General features: G+C 36.3%; 2 protein-coding genes and 1 non-coding gene across 7 annotated transcripts; 2 read left to right on the forward strand and 1 right to left on the reverse strand.

Moving 5' to 3' along the window:
• Nucleotides 1–1,636: 1,636 nt before the first annotated feature.
• On the forward strand, nt 1,637–1,722 carry LOC147793411 (small nucleolar RNA Z159/U59). Its single transcript, XR_015420166.1, has one exon. It is a non-coding gene; the product is annotated as a small nucleolar RNA Z159/U59 (small nucleolar RNA).
• A 3,228-nt stretch (nt 1,723–4,950) lies between these two features.
• LOC111788807 (PHD finger protein EHD3) lies at nt 4,951–15,209 on the reverse strand. 5 transcript variants are annotated; one of them, XM_023669327.2, is made up of 7 exons: nt 15,057–15,209; nt 14,347–14,619; nt 11,560–11,778; nt 11,095–11,427; nt 10,544–10,633; nt 10,214–10,258; nt 4,951–6,352 (listed from the first exon to the last, which is right to left on the reverse strand). In XM_023669327.2, the coding sequence occupies exons 2-7, from the start codon at nt 14,596–14,598 to the stop codon at nt 5,456–5,458; spliced, it is 1,836 nt and encodes a 611-aa protein (XP_023525095.2). In that variant the 5' UTR covers nt 14,599–14,619; nt 15,057–15,209; the 3' UTR covers nt 4,951–5,455. The 5 variants fall into 5 exon arrangements, with proteins under 5 accessions (XP_023525095.2, XP_023525092.2, XP_023525093.2 ...); XM_023669324.2 differs by having other exon boundaries at nt 14,347–14,710; nt 15,057–15,205; XM_023669325.2 differs by having other exon boundaries at nt 14,347–14,700; nt 15,057–15,183.
• A 4,833-nt stretch (nt 15,210–20,042) lies between these two features.
• Nucleotides 20,043–20,585, forward strand: LOC147793412 (uncharacterized). Its single transcript, XM_087121062.1, has one exon. The coding sequence runs from the start codon at nt 20,043–20,045 to the stop codon at nt 20,583–20,585; it is 543 nt and encodes a 180-aa protein (XP_086977188.1).
• Nucleotides 20,586–23,526: the final 2,941 nt, after the last annotated feature.

Raw genomic sequence — 23,526 nt, forward strand, 5'->3', positions numbered from 1 at the left:
CTTTTGGGACCTCGTAGATCTATGTTGTTATAGGTGATTACAAGTCGTGAAACGTCGCAAATTTTCGCGATAATTTGAGTAAGGAAGAAAAAGTCCGTGGACTTCGGGTCAGATTTGGATCGGGTACCCAACGAATAACCCAATACCATCGGCAACCCATAACATCTGCCCAACATACAGCCTCGACCCACTTGCAAAGGTGCAACATCTACAACGACCTAGTACCCGCAGCAATCCAGCACCAATCCGTGACCCACACCTCGACCTGACTCGACCTGCACACGCGTCAACGCCCCGTTGCGTCACGTGTCACACCTACAACAAAAAGCCCCTTCGACTTAAATGGCTTAAACGACTCGACTTGGCGACTCAAAAATTAGCTTCTCTGCTCAGTAAAGGATAAATACACAATTTTCTACCGTTTCGACCATCCCGAAGCTGAATTTGACCTTGTTTAAGGCAATTAAGGTTAGTATAAGGTTAAATTTCTTGATATAAGTTAAATTTGAGTTATTAACGAAACAGGATGCACTTTCTATTAGAAAATAACAACCAGCGATATTTGGAGCAATTTCAAGGAACAAGAAGCGAAAGTAATCAAACTTAGGAAAAAACCTAGCTAAGACCAACCAAGTAGGTGGCCCTACCATCGATTTTATTATAATTGTGTATTGTATGATGACACATGTCTGTGGCTTCGCACATGTTATATGCCCGTATATGCAAACTCTTATGAAATGATATGTATATAATATGATACGTGAATATTATGTTGTATGTGATGAATTGATATGTTTATGATATGATATGTTGAAGGCTTGCTTGAGTTATGTTATGTGACTGTTATGATATATGGTATGGTATGATACGTGCATGATGTGAATTGTTACGTACAAAGACATGATAAGTTATGATATCGTTTATGTTTGATATAAATGATATATGATATGATTGACATGCAAAATGAGGAATTGGCATGAAATACAACCCCGATACACGCATGGAAGATATGATATGAAGGAAGACGCTAGCGGGGTTAGTAGTATATGATAATGAAAAATAGAAAATTGTTGGGATCTTATGCATTATTGTGTGTTCATGCATCAAGGGATACCCCCTCTTCTTTTACGATAGTATGGACGCATACTCTACGAGACAGGGAAACAATCATTTATGTTTACCATAATGCTGTCATGACAGTCGTTATTCCTAACGTGTGTTTGATATCAACAGCTACTAGAAAATGTTCGCCCGACCAGAAAGGGGTCCAGGAGGTGTGCGAACTGACTGGTGGGTCAATACTTGCACGTGTGGACCGTGTGTAGGAAATTAAATACATATCCAATTGCCCACTTAGAATAATCACCGTAGGAAAATAGACTATTATAATAGATCGCATTCATAAGATAGTAGGTGTTTGTTGCAACATTAAGATCAAAACATGGTTAGTAATTCTACCTTCTAACTTATTTATTATCTTTTTGTTGTAATCTATTTTTGTTGCAACGTTGTTATATCACTATTTATATTTTTATAATAATTTAAGGTCGTCCAACTTCATCATGCATAAATAAGTCTCTTTTTATACTATTTTTTCTTTTAAAAAAATTGATGTGTTCTTGGTTTCTTTTATGTTGCCTCCAAGGATGATCACAAAATTTAACTTTCGTTCTTCCGATTTTCTCCACGAGGAAACAATTTGGATACCTGAACTGAAGAGGCTGTACTCAATTTCTTTTTCTTGTATTACACTATATTGTATTATTGTATTTTCTATTTGTACAATTACTCGGTTGAATCATGTCTAGTCCTTTTAGACTTGAATCACCTCAAAATGTATCATAAGAAAGTTGTATAACTGTTTGGTGAAATCATGTCTGGATCTGACATACCTCTATGACATACGTGAATGAATTGTCTCAAAATGTGTTATAAGAGTATGTGACTAATTGTCAAATTCTTCGTACTAAAAAGTTATAATGTTGCTTTCAAATCTTCTCTCATTCTTACTTTTTAAACTCCTTTCGAAAATCTCTAGGCCTCTGTTTTCTAACACCTTCTCAAAACAGGGATATAGGCTAGAGCATACATTGTCTGACCGTATGCGACGTGAATTCAAATTGGCTTGACTCACTCAGTGTTGGTAGTGAGTGTTAGGCTTATGGAGCCTGATACTTATTTATAGCTTGGTCAACGGTTATATCCGGTAAAGCTATATTTAGTGAAGCTATATCCGGTAAAGCTATATATGGTACATAGCTATATATAGTAGATGGTTAAATCTGGTAAAGCTATATTTAGTAGACTGAACCATATATATATCCCGTCTAGTAAAGCTTTGAAATGTACTTTCTATTCTCTGTACTCTCTCTTGTTGTACATCCCTGAAGTCATCCATACAAAATCCTTTTAGCCAGAGTTCTCCTTGCAACTTCTCTCTATTCTTCTCTTTGTGTTCATCTAGATCGAGCGTGTGCGTTGTTGTGCGATCCTAACAACTGGTATCGATCCTAACAGTGAGTGCTACACAATCACTGCCAGTTGGCTTGACTCACTCGGTATTAGGAGTAAGTGCTACACAATCGCTACCACTTGACTTGACTCACTCAGTGTTAGGAATGAGTGCCACACAATTGCAAATTCTACTTTAAAAAAAAAAAAAAAAGAAGAAGCGATTGTGTGGGTAGAGCAACATTGATTAACTATGACATGACACATTCGGACATGGTATATGAAGTGCCTCATCTAGGAGTCTCTTTCTGATGTGGCTTTGTATTTAGGTTCCAAAAACGGGTAAAATTGAGAAAAATGCACATGTGAACGAGGACAGATTCACCATCAAGATGTTCTTGAGAGGAGATTTTTTTATTATTGTTCCAAGGAAGTTCAAAGCTTGTGTTGCTTTACCATTTGGGGTAAATCATAAGCTAGAAGTTCCTAAAATTCCCATCAGGTGCTCGAGGTAAGCTATATTCGGGCTATATTCCGGCTGAAGCATTGGTTCCCCATAACAAATAAGCTAGCTCAAGATCTCAATTGCCTATCTTATGCTCAAGCAGGCCTGCAGTTCCTCGACAACACTTCAAAGTGCATTGTATTGTCTTACATGAGACGAGATATTCCTCACTCCATGACATTAACACCTTTCACTCATCCATTCTGCCTGTGGCGTAGATGGAACTTAATTGCATTTTGAACGTCAATCAGATTGATAGCTTTGTACTTTAGGAGATGGGGCAATGTTCTTTCAGATCCCCTCAACCAACTAAGACATTTCTTCATCAATTCCTTTCACCCCCTATCACAACAAGGCAGAGCTAACCCAACCAACATTCTACTGCAAAAGGCCAGCCCATTCGACGAAGCAATCTTGGACCCTCTTGGCTGCGCTGTGCTTGGATGTACTTGTATTCCACACGCCAGCGATGAGATTCAAACCGCCCCCATTCAGTGGTTCCCGTGCCACCACAATGGCATGGCATCAAAAGTGTGACCGGAACCTGTCCCTGACACATGGCCTTTAGTTTTCCTATCTTAAGGCTCCTCTCTATGATGATTTGTAAATGGAAACGAAATGTCACATTTTTTATAATAACAAAACTAGTTTTTTTTTTTTTCTTCTATATTAGTCTTTCTATTTTCAGTTCATGTTTTTGTTTCGTTTTTTGATGTCTAAAATGTATAAAATAATAGTTAAGGATCAAGCAAGTTATTTTATAAGTTAAGACAAAGCATAATCAAGCAAGTTATTTTATAAGTTAAGACAAAGCATAGTAATCAAAGTAGAATAGATATGCAAATCAAGTCTGTCAAGTTCTTACCTTAGTAGGCATTTGCTCGCAATGCTTCGATTGAGACTTTGAATATGATAGAAGCCCATCTTCAAATAATTTCGTACTTCATTGCCTCAACTTCACCAGCTTCTACTCATTATGACTACTAGACACTCTCTATTTCCATGATTCGTATTCATCGGAAGATCTTCAATCTTACCTTTTCAACATTCTCAAACTTGGCCACTGCTTCCACATAAAATAGCCTGCATAGTTATTTTGAAGTGTATCACTTTCTGCATACATAAACATATCCAAATTCTACATTTATCATCACATATTCACCTGCTAGTGCCATCTTTAATAAGCACCACACTGAGCACTTTCTGGTGACATTCTTCAGAATTCAATGGTCCCTAGAGTTCAGACTAGCCAGATCATTATGCCTTTCGTGCAGGTCGAAGATTACCCGACAACACACTCCAGTTACATGAAACTTACTACCAAGGATAATGTTGTTAACTGGGTTTACCTCCATTTTTTGAGCTACTTTGGCCAGACAGCTCCTCCATAACTTGAAGAGAACCATCAAAGATATTATCGGAGAGGTCAAAAGCAAGCACGGTTGCATATGGCAAGCTAGTTTTCCCTAAACTACTGCCATATAGATAATGTTCCATGCATACTAAACAAAATGAGTTCAATTTGCATTACCCATCCCCAAACAAGTAGAAAAGATTGCCTATGGAACGCTGTGGCCCCTTTCTATCAAAATCCACCGCTGTTTCATGTGTCCTCATCCGTTGGGAAGGAGGCTAGCAAGCATGAAAAGAGACTAGGAAAGTCCATCACCTTGCACAACAACTTTCGAGTTAGTATTGGCGTCGATAAAGAGCTACTTGAACATTGCTTCAGCCAATATTACCATTCTATTTCATGGAAAGTAAGATTAAGTTCAAATTAATTTTACCTCGCATTCTTCACTTTCAGCTAAATGATCGTCGTTGATCTTGCCGGCACCAGCTTTGAAGAACCTGCTTTTCCAGATATATCTATACATGCTTTTTCTTAACATGGCAGGATCAAATAAACCTCAAAGTTGATCTTTAAAATAAAAACGCTGTAAATTAGTAAGAGCTTAAGAAAATAAATGGTCATCCTATGAAGGCACATGATATGTTGAAGAAAGAACACATAGAATTCGACATTAGATACAAAATCCCGAAATATAGCATACATTACAAATGATAATATAATAAATATATATCTAAAGAAAGCCTAAGAATACGTACAAAAGGCATCATTTCCTCTCGTTGTCATTGTGTTAAATGGATTTTACAATAGAACAGAAACATCGGCCTTCTCCCAATCCTTGGAGATTATATACCTCTCATGGTACAAAATGAGTAAAACAATACATGGTTGATTCTCACCTAGATCTCCTTTAATCAAACAGCGTCCTGGTTTCTCAGAATCTTCAGTTTAAGATGTGCCAAGTTTCTTTTACACAGACTACATACATCATTCCAAGTTATAATCTCCCAAAAAGTCAGCATGCCTAAATGTCCAAAACCTATCGAGTCCATGAACATAATAAAACAAATTCTAAGAGATTAAAATGTGTAATCAGTCAACATGAAATAATTTGTGCTTCAGACCTTCTCTTTTATCAACTATTTATATCAAAGGTTAGCCAGACCCTCTTCATAATTTAGGGTCTTGGCCGCAGTAAGAAGCATGTCCATTCCTCTCCTTCCTGTATCCGATTCCTGATCGCCTCCATTGATCCGTTTCTTGCCTGAATTGCCATAACCCCCAAATGTATCTTTCCCTCTCTTACTACGCTTGTGTTCAAAATTCTCATATGCCCTTTTCACCCTACGTATTGCCTCGATTCCAGCTTCACATTTGCTACAAAACCATTTTCCTTTTGGAATTTCAGCAAGTGGTGGTCTCATACAGTAAATGTGGTATCCATGATCGCAGCCATCACATAAAACAATCTTGTCATCATCTTGATTTATGAGGCATGCTCTGCAAAGACAAGAAGGGCAGTACCAGCATGTATCGTAAGATTTTAACTGTTTCTTTGTCAAGCACCTGGTGTGATAACATTTGTGAGGGCAGAACAGGTGGCTGCATATTCTAAAATTATCACCACTTTCTACTCCATTTCCACAAATTTTGCAAGGGCCCAAATCTCGGCTGTCATTTAGTTGTTCAATTCCATCATCTAAACAACAGTTCAGATTCTCATTGACTTCACTAGTTTCCAGAATTTCACCAACTCCATTGGCTAGCATTGTGGGCGTATTCAACCTCTCACATACTACACAGTTGTCATGACACAAACTAAATCCACTTGAAATGCAACTAGCACAGAACCAACTCTTAAGGGGAATCTCCTTGACGGGAGGTTTGATGCAAGATATATGGTAAATTTCCTCGCATGAATCACAAACCAGACAATCAATCCCTTCTGCTTTCTCTCCACAACTTCTGCAGGCACAAACTTTATACACACCATAACCATCCATATGCTCTGCTTTAGCATGAGAAGGTGATTCCCGCGTAGAGAACTAGATGGACAAGAAATTTGCATGTCAGCAAAAATAACAAATTATTTTAAAAAATCCAACCCTAACTCAGAACAATTGGAAAATTAGCTTCAATGCTGTTAACAAACCCTTTAAATGCACTTAGGACAATGTGAAGTCATAACTAGGACAAGGTTTAGAAGTGTTCTTAATTGTCAAGAGGTTGAAATCCGATTATGATATACTTGCTGATATTTTCATTACAGTTATTTACATTACAATGTGAAGTCATTAGTTTATTAAAAAGATATATTCCTTTTTTTAGCATAATAAAAAATAAATTTATTTAAAATAGAAGAACCAGAAAAAGAGAGCACGGAGGCCCAAGCCAAAGGGGAAAAGACCCCTAATTTAATGAGAATGAAAAAAGTAGAGAAGTTACATCAAAGGTTAACATAGAACCATCCGGGCAAAGCTTGAGAGGAAAGTATTGATATCTCTAGGACAGCACTAAACCATCCCAATGTCACAGCATAAAAAAGACCAGCAGGAATAAAGAAACTAACTATTATTGAATATTGCAATTTGTGGTCTCCCAAACAATTCAGGAAAAACTGGAACGAATAAAAGCATGGGTCCTTTTCTGCAAACTGTTACCTTTGTTGAGATACTAGCATGGTAGGTAAGGATCACAAAAAAAACTTGACTTTACTAGGAATATTTCCCTTCCAATCATCCCAATAATGTGCTTTCCAGTATTAAAGTTAAGAGTAGGTGGGCTTGCATGGAAAAAGTACCCCAGGAGTCTAATCCACACTAATGTTCCTCCAACTATGAACGGTGTGCCTCAGCTTCATGGGCAGAACCAGCCATTTATTGAAATCCATGTCTAAGAGTTTTCCTTCTCCAACTCTAGTGCTTCGTCATTTCAGCATTCTCTAATGGGCTGTTTGCAATTTTTCTCTTTTCCCATGGGTACTCAAAACCCATCCACATGTTCAGCAGCCAACAAGGCATAGCCACATAGCCATATTAATCCAATGGAAATAAGTTTCATTTTTTATTTTTTATTTAATAGTAGAATAAATATTAAATATTAATTTTAACTGATAAAAGAGGATTAAAGTTAATATAAAATCTATTTAATTTAGATCAACAATTTAATTTAGTTGGCAAAAGTACGTTGATATCAATTGACTGATAAATAATCTAATTTATTCAATCAATTGATAATTGGTTAGTTCTAATTTATAAAACAATATTTCATTAATATACTAGTAAACAATTAATTAGCAGCCCACCCTTGATCTCTTAAACCATAAATGCTAACAAGCTTCTTTCAAAGATCATTTTCTCGTTTGCAAACCTCTAACATCCATTTGGAGAGGAAAGCAAACCATCCTTTCTTGATCTTTTCAAAGCTTGGATCACCAGACTCGTGAGGTAGGAGAACCCACCAACAATAAGCCAGATGGCCCCAAAAGTCAGACCATGAAGTTCCTAATCAGACCTTGAAGCTCCTAACATGACATTCCATCTTTTATGTGATCCCACCATGTGAAATCCCTCATTTTCCTACTGTGGAAGGCTAAAATCCCAAATGTGAACTTCTTTGTTAGGCAAGTTTGGGTCGAAGGGTGAACACCCTGAATTGTGTTTTGAGGCATTCATCCTTCGTGGTGGATCCACATAGGTGAGTTCTTTGGAAGAGAGAGGTTGAGGACCTAGATCATATTTTTGTCAATTTGTTTGTTCTATTTCGCTATTTCACATCTGTTTGCTAGGAGCAAAGTTTACAGCTCTATGGCGGAGGAGGTTCTTTGTAATCCACCTTTCTGTTCTAGGGGCCAAATCTTGTGACAGGGCTTCTTCGTAGTTCTTTGGAACCCCTAGATTGAAAGGAATAACAAGATATCTAGGGATGTGAAGTGTTATTAGAAGGCTTGTTAGGTATAGTGTCTCTATATAGGCATCGGTCTCTAAGGATTTCTGTAATTATCCACTGGGTCTTATGATCTTGAACTGAAGCCTCTTTTTCTATAATTAGGTTCGAGGCTCCTTTTTTAGGTCGTCTTCCTGAATACCCTACCATTTGCTTTTATTTCCTTTTTCTATTTCTTTCTTTTATTTTTTGAATGAAAGCTCAGTTTCTCAAATAAGAGAATTAGTTGTCGCTCCTCTATTTAATACCCAAGAGTTTTGAGCTTGCGCCATGGAAGATAAAGAATACTTAAAAGGTTACTATTTTGACAAGGACTCTCTCAGTGGAGAGGGTAAATATTGCTGACGGATTGCAAAGAGTATCCCTACCTAATAAAGAGAAGACCTTCCTCATCTACCTTTTCATTATTCCGTTAGCAAAAAACTGTGGGAGCCAATACAAGGCTTTGGATGCTCCTAGATATTTAACTTTGTGTCAAAAATAATATCTTCCATCTCTTATGTCGGCATAAGCCTAAAAGAATAGCTAAAGTACAATGGATCAATAAGCTTAAAGCTAAATTTTAGGGTATCTGGATCGAGAGATCGAAATGGCAAACAATTGGTTTGGGAAATAATAATCTTCCTTACATCAAACAAATAGATGTTACTCTATTAATAAAACAATGGATGATGATCAAAAGTTATGGAGCTTCATGCTGTACTCTTTTTTATGTCCTTAGTAATTAAAGGCTAACTTTTGTTTCACAATAAATAAATATAGGAGATATTCTCCGTGTTCCCTTCAGCTTGACAATATTCCACCAACTGCTCCCACCTTACCTCTCTTTGGTAAGACATTTTGTCTCATTAATGGGATAGGCCAACAGCCTAGGCCAAAAAGATATAGCCTTCTCAAGCTCGAATACTAGATAATACTAAGTCCATGGTTCACCACATTTTTTCTAGAATCTACAAAGTCATTTTGTTAGAAGTTCCTCTTGTTTCTACTTTCAAATTTTCAATGCCTAATCTAACACTCCCCAACGGTAATGAAATTATATTCCCACTAACTACGTGACATAACTCCCTTCCCTGTAGCATTCCAAAGAAAAGTTATTAATTTTTCCATCTAACAAGTAACACTGTTGGTTTTTAGGTATTTGGAAGACAGACATATTGTACATATGCTTCTTATGAAAAATAGCCTTACTTAACATGGATGATGGACGTGAGAAAATCCTGCCTGCATGAAACATTATATAGATGAGGTTGATGATTAAGAAGGTAGACCTAGGACCTCAAGATCCCAAGATCCAAACGAGGAGTCACTTAGAGGAACCATTGAAGAAAGTGGTAAATGGTGGTCGTGAATATAAAGGATGAACCAAGCCAAGGAAAATTCACCGTCGCTAAGTGTCCAGTCTCAAACTTAACCTACAGCTACATGAAACCTTGAATATCCCATCCCCATCCCAAATTCACGGGTATCCATACATCCAGTGCTCTACTTTCTCACAAAAAATTTGAATGCAAGTCCACATAGCATCTAGGATAGTTGACAATAAACTTGATATTTTTCTGACGCAGAAGATTACAAAAGGAAAGTTGAGATCGCCCCGATGAAGAATAGGGCTCAGCTGAAGAATGAACTCAAACAGTACTCTCTCTTCTCTGCCATTTTCATTCCACTTCCCCATACAAAATCGTGACAACCTCTTCAATGGTGACAGACAAACGGTTCTACTAGCTCTTAATGGGTGGAGCCACATATTAGCAGAATGGCAGATATTCATGAAAATATAGTGAATTTTAGAAAACTGGAACTTGGTTTAAATCGACAAAGTATTAGAACTACATGGTGTCTTAAGTGTTTCAATCCTCATTATTCTCACATATTTGACTAAAGTAATATAGTTTTAAGTTTCTGTGCAATTTTTTAAACCAATAATACAAAATGCAAAATAAAACAAACATTTTTACCTCATGCTTGCCATCTTCAAATACATTGCGTCCTGAAACTCCCACCTGGAAGGTTGAAAATTATAAGAGAATATAAGATAGAAGGATCACTTAAAACAACTTTTAACTAGGAAACAGATGATTAAAACATATAGTCTACAATTTTTATAGGTTAAATTACAAATTTGGTCTTCGTGGTTTTTTGTAAAGTTTAAAATTTAGTCACGATGGTTTTAAATGTAACAATTAGTCCCAATGGATTAAAATTTTATATAAGGGAGACGGGGATGAAACTTGTAACTTAAGCCATTTTTCTAAGATCTTATCAACTGCTGAAGATACTTGTTTTACCTTTTCTTGATAAGCGGCTCTGGAAAAGTCTGAGAGGCTTTCTGCCAGTGATACCAATTCAGTACCAATTGCTTGAAACTTTCTCCATATCTGAAAAAAAATCAAACATAACTGCTATTAATGGCAAATCAACATTGTAACGGAGTGCACCTGTGGTTGAAAGTACAATTCCAACGCCAACAAATAGTATTCAAATTTCCCCAAGTTTATAAATCATAAAAAAATGGAGAACAGCAGGTTTGGAACCTAGAATGAAACCCAAGAGAATGCTGAAAAAAAAATATAAGAAAACAAACAGTTTTTTCAACTTTTTTTCAATATGAACGATGGAATGTCGACTGAAATATACATTAGGGACAGTCAGAGATGGTTAGAGGGCAGGCATTACACATGAAAAAATTATAAAAACATTAAGTTGATCCTCATATACCCAGAAAATAGATATTTAGTTCATTTTACAAGCACTTTTATTAAGAAGTTTCACAAGAAATTCAGCAAAAATATATCATAATGTTAACAATAAAAAGTAGAACAAGATAATCAATTATTGCCTGTTGTACGTCAGAGAGGAAGAGCATGGGTGAGTTTTCATAAGCCCCTTCTTTGATCCTTGAGTTTACAAGACTAAAGTCAAAAACATTATCAGCCTTGATTCCTCTGAAATTTTCAGATAGAAGCTTACACAATGAGATAAACTTCTGTGAATCTATAATACTAAAGAAAGCTCGCCAGCAACTCTCGCTAACACTACATCCGTTCGAATTTTCTAATGATCCACTTGATACAACACCATTCTCTTTATGAGATGCCATCTGAACTCTACTAGACACTGATCCAGTACGTAGAAGGTCAATATTGCTATTTCCATGTTGAGCATCAAATATCTGCACAACAATCACAGAAGGAGAACCAAGATTATTTTAAAAACCGAACAAATAAAAAAAGGAAGAAAGAAAGAAAGAAAGAAGGGAAACCTACATAACAAGATCTGCATGAAAAACATGTTTTAAACTAACCTTAAATCTTGAGGGGTCATTGGCTCCTGAATGAGAAGCAAGGCCATCGTGAACACACATTGGTACATTGCCTCCGTTGACACTTGATGACTGGTATATCTGCTGTAACAAAACAGATCTCCAGAGGTCCTCTGGGCACTCATCTAAATTGACCATTGGAGAATGGACATGATCACAGGAGTTACTGCCTCTTAGCGTGTATAAAGTTTCTTGAACAGTCTGCAACAAATGGAAATAGAATGAGACAAGAAAAAACCAACAGACCACATACCAAAGCATCTAAACGTTCAAAGATGTAGAGAGAATTTTATTTTTGGTCTGTTTCGTCAAATAACTTTATGTAAATCAGATGTTTCTTCATTTTATTTGTATAACAGTAACTATATGATAAAAACGAAAAATCATACTTCATCCAAAGATTCCTCTAAACTTTCGAGATTTGTTTTATTTATCTACAACCAAACTGCCCATAAGGTAGGAAAATATGACAAATCCAAAAAACTTCCTTTTTGTCCTTGACCATCCAAGGAATGTGTAACACACTGCCCAATGGCCCCCAAGGAGCAGCACCATTGATAAGGATTTGGGATGTTTGGAGAAGATTATCAAAGTCTTTGGTTCAAACATCGAAATGGAGAACTGATAAATGGAAGTTCTTGACGTCTCCAAAGCTAGTGTTGGAGCACGCAAAGTCTGTTGAGATTTATTGGGAGTGAGTGTCCCACATTGGTTAATTTAGTGGAAGATCATGGGTTTATAAGTGAGGAATACTAACTCTATTGGTATGAGGCCTTTTGGGGAAGCCCAAAGCAAAGCCATGAGAGCTTATGCTCAAAGTGGACAATATCATACCATTGTGGAGAGTCGTGATTCCTAACATGGTATCAGAGCCATGCCCTAAACTTAACCATGTCAATAGAATCCTCACATATCGAACAAAGAATTGTGAGCCTCGAAGGTGTAGTCAAAAAGTGACTAAAGTGTCGAACAAAGGGTGTACTTTGTTCGAGGGCTCCAGAGAAAGGAGTCGAGCCTCGATGAAGGGGAGGCTATTCGAGAGCTCCATAAGCCTCAGGGGAGGCTTCTAGTGTACTTTGTTCGAGGGGAGGATTGTTGAGATTTATTGGGAGTGAGTGTCCCACATTGGTTAATTTAGTGGAAGATCATGGGTTTATAAGTGAGGAATACTAACTCTATTGGTATGAGGCCTTTTGGGGAAGCCCAAAGCAAAGCCATGAGAGCTTATGCTCAAAGTGGACAATATCATACCATTGTGGAGAGTCGTGATTCCTAACAAAGTCTCCCAATGGAATAACAAATTAGACCCAAAACCACAAATACCAGCAACAACAAAAAGCACCTAAATGTTTCTGAAGATAATGACACATTGGCGTTAGAAAGAGAAAAGAGATAATATGATTAGGAACTGGATCATGCAATAAGAAAACACAGATAACCTCATTAAAAAAATCCTTGTTGAAAGATAAATAGATAGCCATGTTTAAATCTTTTTATAGATATATACATAGAAAAATACTCTATTTTTATGTCCTTTCGTTCAACAAAGTCCTCATTTTTCAAAATAATGTGTCAATATATAAATGCCATTTCATATAGCATCTCTATATTTGTGTTTCTGAGTCAAGCGTATTCAAACTCCTATGTCTAAAATATTCCTCTTCCACCCTAAGAAAATTTCTAACAATTGCAGGAGTCCAATTAACTAAAAGAATATGGCCTTTTTTTTTAGAGAAACTTGGTGGTATTCAATTAACCAAAAGAATTTGGCCTTTTAAACAATTTCCTTGGATGGTCGGGTGAATAATAGGATCCTTTTAAACAACTTTATCCTGTTTCAAGTAAACTGAATACCACCAAGTTTCTCTCCAAAAAAAAGTAACACAATCCTATTAAACATTCTCTTTTTGGTGATCGTGAGACAAATAAATCCCATTGGAAAATTTGAAAAATGTTTCCTGAACAACAGAATTATCAAGGAACTTGTCCGCAATCACTTCAAAAATTGCAATTAGGAAAAAAAAAAAAAAAATCAATGGTTAACTCATCACAATTGTATTTTTATTGATGAACAGAAAGTTTCTTTTTTAAAAATAACTATTAACAAGGCAAAATTACAACAAGGACTGGATAAAATATCCACTAAAGATCTACAAAAACTTAAAGTTAATACATCCATGGATTTACATATCTAATCCTTGATACGGTTCAAAATAATATAACAACTGACCCATTTTCTTTACCCCAAAACACAATCAAAAGCATTAATTCTTACAAATTCCTAAAGCAAAAGAATATTCTTGAAGGGTTTCATCGCACCAAATCTGGTTGCTGCAACAATACATTCCAAGTCTCCTACCATCTGACAAAAAATTTATCAGTTCACCTAAATGTTTACCACCTAGTATGGGGCAGTATATATTGATGAATTTGAAAGCAGATTGACAACTTTTCCTATCCACCCTCCTTTTACCTTGAGAACATTTTCATTTAAAGTAGATATCATTACATTTTATATAATGTCCACAGTTCAAGTTCTGTGAGTAGAATCCAAAAATATCAAGTTCTAACTTTTCCCTGATACTTTATGAATTCAACACGATTCATAGTCAGTTAGATTTCATAGAACTTCCAGTCTTGAATGCAAGTACGCATAGCCAAGATTAAATCCAACAAACAACACTAAATCAACAAGAAATAATTTGGAGTATACTGAATAGGTGCGCATGATTAATTGAAAGGGCGATAGATTGAAAGAGAGAGAGAAACCTGGACTACTAGTTGACTAGCAGCTTCAACATGAACCTTGCCATCTCCCTTGCATTCGCTCCCAAAAGCCAACTTCGTCTGCTTCCGCCGCTTGTAAGTTCGAAAACCATCGCTAGTTCCTGGAACCCCTTCAGTTACAACATTCAAAACCCCCATCCCGATTCCATTTTTTCCTGCCACGCTCTTCATGAACTTGACCTCCAAAGGGCGTCCCGTGCAATTCCCATTGCTTTCCCCATCTTCAATAACCATCTAAACAGCACGAAGAAAACCCTAATTCCGGACAGGATTAGGGTTCCGATAGTCGCATGTGTTACAGATTCTGAAAATTCTCCACACCCAAGCTTCGCAAAACTAATTGGTACTTGATAGAAACCGAAAAAACACACTTAGTTCACCGGGAGAAATTTTCTCCATTAATGAACACAACAAAAAACATATACCACTATCACTAAAATCCCCTCTGCAACTTCCCCTGACTGGGAAAAACCTTAAGCTCAACATAGTCAACAAACAAGCAGCTAATTCAAACAAATCCAGTAGCTCCAAAACAAAATGCTGAATAAAGAAGCTACAAAATTCGAAAACACTCCATTCTTCTGTGTTTTTCAGCACGATTTTGTCAGCAACCAAACAGATGCGAAACAGAAATGAATTTGAAAGATAACAAACAAAACAAAGAGGAAGGAGAAGGAGAAAGAGAGACATACTTGAGCAAAGAAAATGCGGCGACAAGAAATGGAAACTGAAATGGAAACTCCAAAATCCGAGAGGCGGGAGAGCAGTAGAGGAAGTTCTTTTTGGTTAAACCAGCGGTCTTTATCTTCGTCCCTCTTTTTAAATAATTTCTTAGACTGGCAGCCGTTTTGCGCCGACGAAGCGGTTTATTCTTCAGACCGGACCGAGTAAGTGGTTTGGACGGATGGGCTAAGGTTTTCTGACTCCCGATTGAACTAGACATATTGAATCGGTTAAAAGTGTCATTTACACCTATACAAATTAAAGGACAACTCCTCTCAGATACGAGTTCATAACTCAAATTATGCCCGTATTAATCTTCTCAGTTAACTCATTTATAAAAAGATATTAAATATTTCTTGGTCCAATCTTATACAAACTCATTGTATATAGTATACTCTCACTCACATGTCAAACGATTTGAATCAAATCATTTGTAACGATTCTAAAGTAGATCGTATCGATAGTGTTACCATAATAAGTCACTCAATTTTATTAATATACTATAGACTCTTTAGGTTATTACTTGAACATGATCCTCTTGTATGTCAACAACATGATTCAAGATTACATTAATAACCTTAAATTGTAATCTTAAATTGTAATAAAATAATAAAAAATATTATTAAAATTAAATAATTAATTATAAATTCCAACAACGACGTATCCTTAATGTTTACCTCTAAATTTTGGTATAGTAATCGAGGTATAATGCGCCAGTCATCAAAGTTGAAACGTTTATATATATATATATAGTTGGAATTGGACCCAATTTCTTCGTAGAGCAAGAAAACTCTATGATTTGTTGGAATCATTGTATCATGTCAAATTATGTTTGTTAATTTTTTGTGTTTAAATGTAGGTTCGATCTAGGTCGGAGGTGGACCAATACCTATAGACACTATTAAGAAGAAGCTCTTTAGGGACCCTTCTATCGAAACTTAAATCTTTTGGTTTTCGAAAAGGGTTAAAATATGTGATAAGTGGAAATCACTACAATGGGAGTAAGGGAAGAACATTGTTTAAGATTCGAATCGCTCCACAAGCAAGATCGATCATGTCTAGCTTGAATGATTCTTGTTGATCAAATATCTCAACCCAAGAACACTTGTTTGAGATTCAAATCACTCCATAAACAAGATTGATCATGTCGAGCTTGAATAATTCTACATGCAACCTAAACTACATAGAACCGCAAAGAAACTTAGCTAATGGCTAAATACACAAATGCTCCTTTTACTATATTTTTCAAGTCGACTTACAAATACAACATACATGGCTTTGAAATATGTTATATGATTGATGTCTCTTGGTTCATATCGATATGTTTGTTATTGTATGGTTGTGTTGTGTGAATTAGGTAACCAACCACTATTGGTCACTTTGTTGAATGATTCCAGAAAATAGTTATCCAGAGAAGTGTTACACGGGTGTGAATCGAGTAATCAACCATTGATAATATTTTAAGGCATAAGGGTGGATGTTAAATTTTATGTGGCAAGGGTTACACGTGGTATGAACGGGGTAACCAACCACTAATAATCACTTTGAGGAGTGGTTGCTGAAAAATAATCTTAGGGAAAAAATTACACGCTATGTATTTCGAGCGTTTGATTAGTCATACGATGGTTGATGTATTTGACCTCCATAGCAAGGTCATGGTACGAAAGTGACGAGAAGGATGGAGAAGTACACGAGGCAAACTCAAACACGTTAACCTTTAATATAAGATTTTAAACTATTATTAATATAAGACTTTTTAAATAATAATTAAAAAAAAAAATATAAACCTCAAATTTTGAATTAGTCCAAATCAATGTAGAAGTCAACATGTATTAACACACAAGCCTCCATTTTTCTGCTTCTCCATCTTCCTCCTCCGATTTTCCCAACCAGAAGACTCATGAATCTGAAACAAGAAAAGCTTCAACTCCTTGGAATCTATGGAGTTCTTAAAGAAACCTTCAAATTAATCTTTACAGCAAAAACAATCTTCACTCAAATCACTCTCTCTTTTCTTCTTCCCCTCTCCTTCTTAATCTTCACTCAAACCAAAATTCCCAATCTATGGAGCATCCGTTCTTTCCCCTTCAATTCCGCTCTCTTCTTCTTCTCCGCCGTCTTCTTCTTCCTCTCCACCGCCGCTACAGTCTTCGCCGCCGCCTCTACTTTCGCCGACCGCGAACTTCCGTTCCACCAATTGCTCTGCGTCGTGCCGAAAATCTGTAAGCAACATCTCATCACATTTCTCTGTTTAACCGTCGATTTCTTCGCCTTCAATTTCGTCGCTCTTTCTGCAATTACACTGATCTGCATCGCGATTCTTCATCTCCTATACTACGAACCGTTCGAATTCTTGACTCGATTGCTGATTTTGTTTCTCTCCGTTGAGATGTTCTATTTTGCCCTAATTTGGCAAATGGCGAGCGTTGTATCAGTTTTCGAAGCGGATTCGTATGGATTTGAGGCCATTGCTAGAAGTAACGAATTGCTTAACGGCAAAATGGCGATGGCTTCGATTCTTCTGATTTTGATCGGTCTTCCTTTTGGAGTGATTTTGTTTGTGATTCGTTGTGTGGTAGTTGCTGAATCGGCGTTGGTGGAAGTAGGAATCAGAGGAATTTTGGGGATTGTTTGGATGTGCTGTTTTTTTATGTTCTTGTTGATTGGAACTGTGTTATGTTTGGTCTGCAAATCGTGCCATCGTGAGCGCATTGACAAACTGGATCTCTTTGTTCATCTTCAACAATCCCTCGAGTCTAAGACTGAACCTTTGACCTTAGAATAACTCCGAATTATAATTATAATTATGCTTATATTATAGTTGGACTTGTTTATGAAGAAATTTTTAATTTCATGTGAAATTTTGTAATTATTGGAGTTCAAGAAAATTATAATCTTAGCTTCCAGGCAGGGTTTCTGATCATGGCTGTCGAGATTATGAAATCAGACCTAGAACAATTACATTTATGTTTAAATTATCGTCCTTGAGTTAGATCGAGTTCATTTTCGTTACTTTAAGTTTTTATTATTTTATTTATGCTATTTCGATTAATTTTATTTAGAGCTGATTTAATGAACGTTTAAATCACGTCTTAAATGAACTTTTTCGCACATATTTCTAACATAGACCCTGTTTAGGGTCGAGCGTACCTATAACGATTCTATTTTTCTTAATAAAATAGATATACTACTATATAAATGATGTGACTACCATGCATGAAAAAAATTATTTAAAACTTTTTATATACGATGTTAAAGGTTCGTTTAAATTCATTTCAATTAAAATAAACTTCAATGAAATAAGAAGTTCAAAGCAATGAAATCGCCATGAACTAATCTAAGGGTTACAATTTAAACATAAATAAAACTATCCTGGCTTTGGTTTCATGCCTCTCCAACAATGTTGGAGAGGTACCTAAGAAGTTGTTTTTAAGAAAATAATTTGATTGTACCTAAACCGTATCTGAGAATTCTATTATGGAAATTGACTCATCTAATTTACATAAAATAATTTAAATTTAACTCTACAATGGTCCAATCATATCAAACCCAATTTGGGTTAGTTGATGATTTGGGTTAGCCGAGAAGCAGCTGAGAAGCCAAAACTTGTAAGTGAGATGAAAGTGAGATGAAATGGAGCAATTGTTGTGACTCAAAAAAGTAAAAAATGACATATTATTAAAAATCAAGATATAATGTTATATAATATTACATAAAAATTGTATCCCTTTAAAAGGTTTTTTTATTTTTATCATTCTTCGTCATTATACTTTAGTTTTGATAACGTCTTTCGATACCGTTCTCTAAATATAATCGAGCAATGAATTTGCAACCAATCTTGTAGACAATATTATGAACTCACGATAACGTTCTACGTCTAACTTATTGACTCAGTCCATGATCGTGACATAAAAACACGCTTTAGAAAAGACTTTGTGACCTCTCTAATTTTGGGCTTTAAAAAAATTTATGACGGTGGGTCATATCCTTATCTATATAATAAATATTAAAACATTGAATTGAGACTTTTCAAATCAATATTCACGTGTGTTTACTAATATTATTTTCTCGACTAAATTAATAAAATACTTTTAAATTTTATATTTTATGTTAAAAAAATATTCTTAAATTTTCAAAAAAATTTCATTAATACTTTTCAACATCTTAAAAATATTTAAAAATACGTTTACTAATTAATATCCGGTCGTAATTTTTATTAAAAAAAATTCAAAAAAAAAATTATTTGTACCAATATAGGAATAGAAACCATCATCTATCTACACTTCATAAATTATCTTTACTGTTTTAATTTTTTTAAGAGTATTAATAAAACTTTGAAAAACTCGATATTTTGAAACACCTCGAAAAGTTGAAGGGTATTTCTATTAATTTAGTCTTTTTATTTTAGTAGTTGGGTTGTCGGGATCATAAATAAAAAACTTAGAATATTCAACCATCACTCCATCCTCTATTTCCTTGTCTATAAATATTCCTTCTATTTTGCTAAAGTCGTCACATCCAATTCTTGTTCTTATCGGCCCGAACAAAACATGAATCAAGAACTCGAAAATCTCGAAAATTTTCAGTTTTTGGGAGTCATTGGGATTCTCAAAGAAACCCTAAAGTTAATATACCAATGGAGAAAGATTTTCACCCAAATCACTCTTTCCTTCCTTCTTCCTCTCTATCTCTTTACCTTTCTCCCCATGCAAATCTCCCTTCTCTTCCCACAAATACCTTATTCTCTCACTTTCAAAATCCTTTCTTATATCCTCTCCATCATTTTCTCTCTCCTCTCCACCGCCACCGTCGTCTACACTGTCGCCTGTATCTACACAACCGGTGACGTTTCATTCAAACATGTTATCAGCGTCATACCCAACGTCTGGAAACGACTTCTCCTCACCTATCTATGCGTTCTCATAGGCTTGTTTGCCTACACCTTTGTTGCTACCATGGTCTTCTCTTTGATACTTATGGTCGTTGTCTTAACAAATGAATCAAATGCCTTTAGCTCCAACAGCTATAGCTTAACGTTTGCTATCATCGTCACCATCATCGTCTTTATGGGTACTTTCTATTTGACACTAATTTGGAGGCTATCATATGCTGTGTCAATTCTTGAAGAGTTCTGTGGGTTTAAAGCCATGGCTAAAAGTAAGGGTTTGGTTCAAGGGAAGATGATGATCAATATTAAGTTATCAATGTTTCTTATTTTGAGTATGGGAGGGTTCGAACTTGGGTTCTATTATATGATTTTTCATACGCCATTGGTGGGTAAGATTCTTTTGGAAATTGTTTTGGTCGTGTTGTTTTCTTTCTTCTTTTTGTTTGGCTTAGTGGCTATGTCTGTGTTTTATTTCGTCTGCAAATCGTACCACCGTGAGATTGTCGACAAGGTATCGGGTTTAGATCGTCTTCAAAGTTATCCATCGGTCGAATATTACCCGTTGAAGGTCGACGATCATACTCCGATTGAGAAATTGCAAGTTGTTTGAATCTGATTTGTGCATTATTTTTTTTGCTTTCGTTTGTAATAAGGTGTAATATATATGTTGTACTAGTTGAATTATAATCAAGTTGATACGTAATAAAATATTCCTCCAATATTTAGATTCATGGAGATTGTGTCATTTTTTAACCTTAGATCCTTGATGAAAGTTGCTCGTTGTGAAGTGTAACGACCCAGATTCACCGCTAGTAGACATTGTCCTTTTTGGGCTTTCTCTTTCGAGCTTCCCCTCAAGGCTTTAAAAAGCGTTTGCTAGGGGAAGGTTTTCACACCCCTTATAAAGGGTGTTTTGTTCTCCTCTCCAACCAATGTGGGACATCACAATTCACCATCATTCGGGGCCTAGCGTCCTCGCTGGCACTCGTTCCTTTCTCCAATCGATGTGCAACCCCCTCCAAATCTACCCCCCTTTAGGGCCAGCATCCTTATTGGCACACCGTCTTGTGTCTACCCCCCTTCGGGGAACAGCGAGAAGGCTGGCACATCGTCCGGTGTCTAGCTCTAATACCATTTGTAACAACCCAGATTCACCGCTAGCAGATATTGTCCTCTTTGAGCTTTCCCTTTCGAGCTTCCCCTCAAGGTTTTAAAACACGTCTGCTAGAGGAAGGTTTCCACACGTTTACAAAGAGGGTTTTGTTCTCCTCCCCAACCAATATGAGACATCACATGAAGAAACTCAAGAGAAATAACCATTGAACTGAGTAGATTTATGTGCAAGTATGTTTACGTGTAATCGACTTAAAATTCTCCCAAAAAGAGAAATTTAGTATTCTAAGCTAGAGGAAGACTTTTGCTATGCCATCAACTCTCATTTGAGTTAAAGAGCTAAGATTTGAGTGATTAATGAAATAAATTAAAATGAGGGCGCTAAAGATAGCATGGTTTCACGATGATCAAGTTAGGATGTTTCTAGTATATACCATCATGTCAAGAAGTTTCTGGTGAACCGATCGCTTGTGGATAATGAGTTATGATCAAAGAACGACATTTTATTGCTCCCAGATTATGATTAGCCCCCATGAGCTAGTTGTCTCGAAAATAAGAACTTAATTTATACACTATTAAGATTCCGTTAAATATCTAGTTTACCACAGCAACATCCAACATAATTTGAGATACTTTACCGTGTCTATTTGTTAGGAATAGAAAAAGAAAACTAGAAAGATTAGAAGAATCGGGAGAAATCTCTCATTCTGTTCAATAATAAAATTGGTTATTATATAGCGAGAAAGAATCAAATCCGATAGGACTAAATCTAATTCAAATAACAAAATCTAATATAATCTAATCCTAACAATCCCTCCCTTAAACTCAACAGAAAGGCGTAATCAGTTTATATCTACGACCTCATAACTGACTTCCAACATGAGGTATCTTCATCGATTCTCATGTGTCATTTCTGTTTATTGCTCCAAGTCCATGGCTTGCCTCCATTTCTCACTCTTCAATGCGTCTTTAAATCAATGTGTCTTCAAAGTTTACAGGTTTGCAGGTTTAGTAGTGGTAAACATGGCTGAGCTTCATCATCTTCTTTACAAAAAAAAAAATCTCCTATTGCATAGTCTCTCATCTAGACTGCTCATCAACATCTTCACAAAAATTTTCTCCTATTACATAGTCTCTCATCCAGACCGGTGGCCTCTTATTCCTCACCTTATTCGAGCTAGGAGAGCTTGCTTCAACCAAAGAGCCAGATGAAATATTTTCCTCTGCTGTATTTTCATATGCCGCTTCTATATTATTATTTTCATATGCCGCTTCTATATCATAGAGTCTGTAAGCTTTTGACTCTTCACTAACTCCCAGCAAAACATAACTCAAACTCTTATCATCTAGCTTAGTTCTCCGAGTTGCCTCCTCTTTTTGTCTCTGAATCCAGAACTAATCGTTGCTGTGTTTTTTCTACCGTTCTTCTATTCTCTTCCAGCATTTTATCTAGCTCTTCTCTCTTTTCGTGCTTGTTCTCCTTTTTGTCTTGTAGTAGTAAGAGCGGCTTCTTTCTCTTTCTCAAGTTGCACATCAACATCATCAAACAACTTCATGCGACCTTCCTCTATTCGCCTCTGTATTTCTAATTTAGTCTCTTCAGAGTTTAGTCTTTCTTCAACATTCTTCTGAATTAGTTCTTCCATCCTCCTAGCTGCATCTTCTTCTAACTTCTTCAACTCTGCTTCACGCTTTTTCTTCTTTTCTTCCTCTTTCTTAAGCTTCTCTATGGAATGATTCCGATCAGTGGATGCACGACTAGAACTAGAACTGGACGATTCAGGGAAAGGAGATAACGAGGAAGACCTACTTCTGCGTTGGCGGCTGAGGGAACTTGAACGGGTGCTTCTCTTGGAACGGGTAGTGGAATGATAGGGGGAAGGACTTCGGTCCCTTTTGCTTCTCTTACTATGACGATAGGAATTAGAGCGGTGAATGTACGACAGAGACCTTGAACCACTTCTCCCCATAAGTTTCAATTGAGTTTGAATGGCTGCTATAGGCTGAGATATAGCATGCAATACGAACATTCGATTCAAAGACATCTTTGTCTCCATCATTAAGTCTCTCTCAGGATGAAACACCTTGCATGTTCCATTTTGAAACAAAAAAATAACCCCCTTTGCTTGCAATTTACCAATACTCAACAAATTGTTCCTTAGGCCTGACACAGAACACTCCTGTGATTATCATTATGATTCCATTCACTTCCAGCCACACATTACCCTTTCCGGTTACAACCATGCTTGAGTTGTTACCAGCTTCACTGAATCTCTGAAACTTCCATCAAAATTTGAAAAATATTCCTTCTTCCCACACATATGATTGCTACATCTCGAGTCAAGGAACCACATATCTTCTTTATTGGCCTTATTCATATTCACGTATTGAGTCTCTTCATAGTTTGTCATATCCTCTGCCTCGTCCCCTTCCACGAC

This window comes from Cucurbita pepo, chromosome 2 (assembly GCF_057944985.1).
Source record: "Cucurbita pepo subsp. pepo isolate OVF chromosome 2, ASM5794498v1, whole genome shotgun sequence".
In the NCBI taxonomy this organism is placed as follows: domain Eukaryota; kingdom Viridiplantae; phylum Streptophyta; class Magnoliopsida; order Cucurbitales; family Cucurbitaceae; genus Cucurbita; species Cucurbita pepo.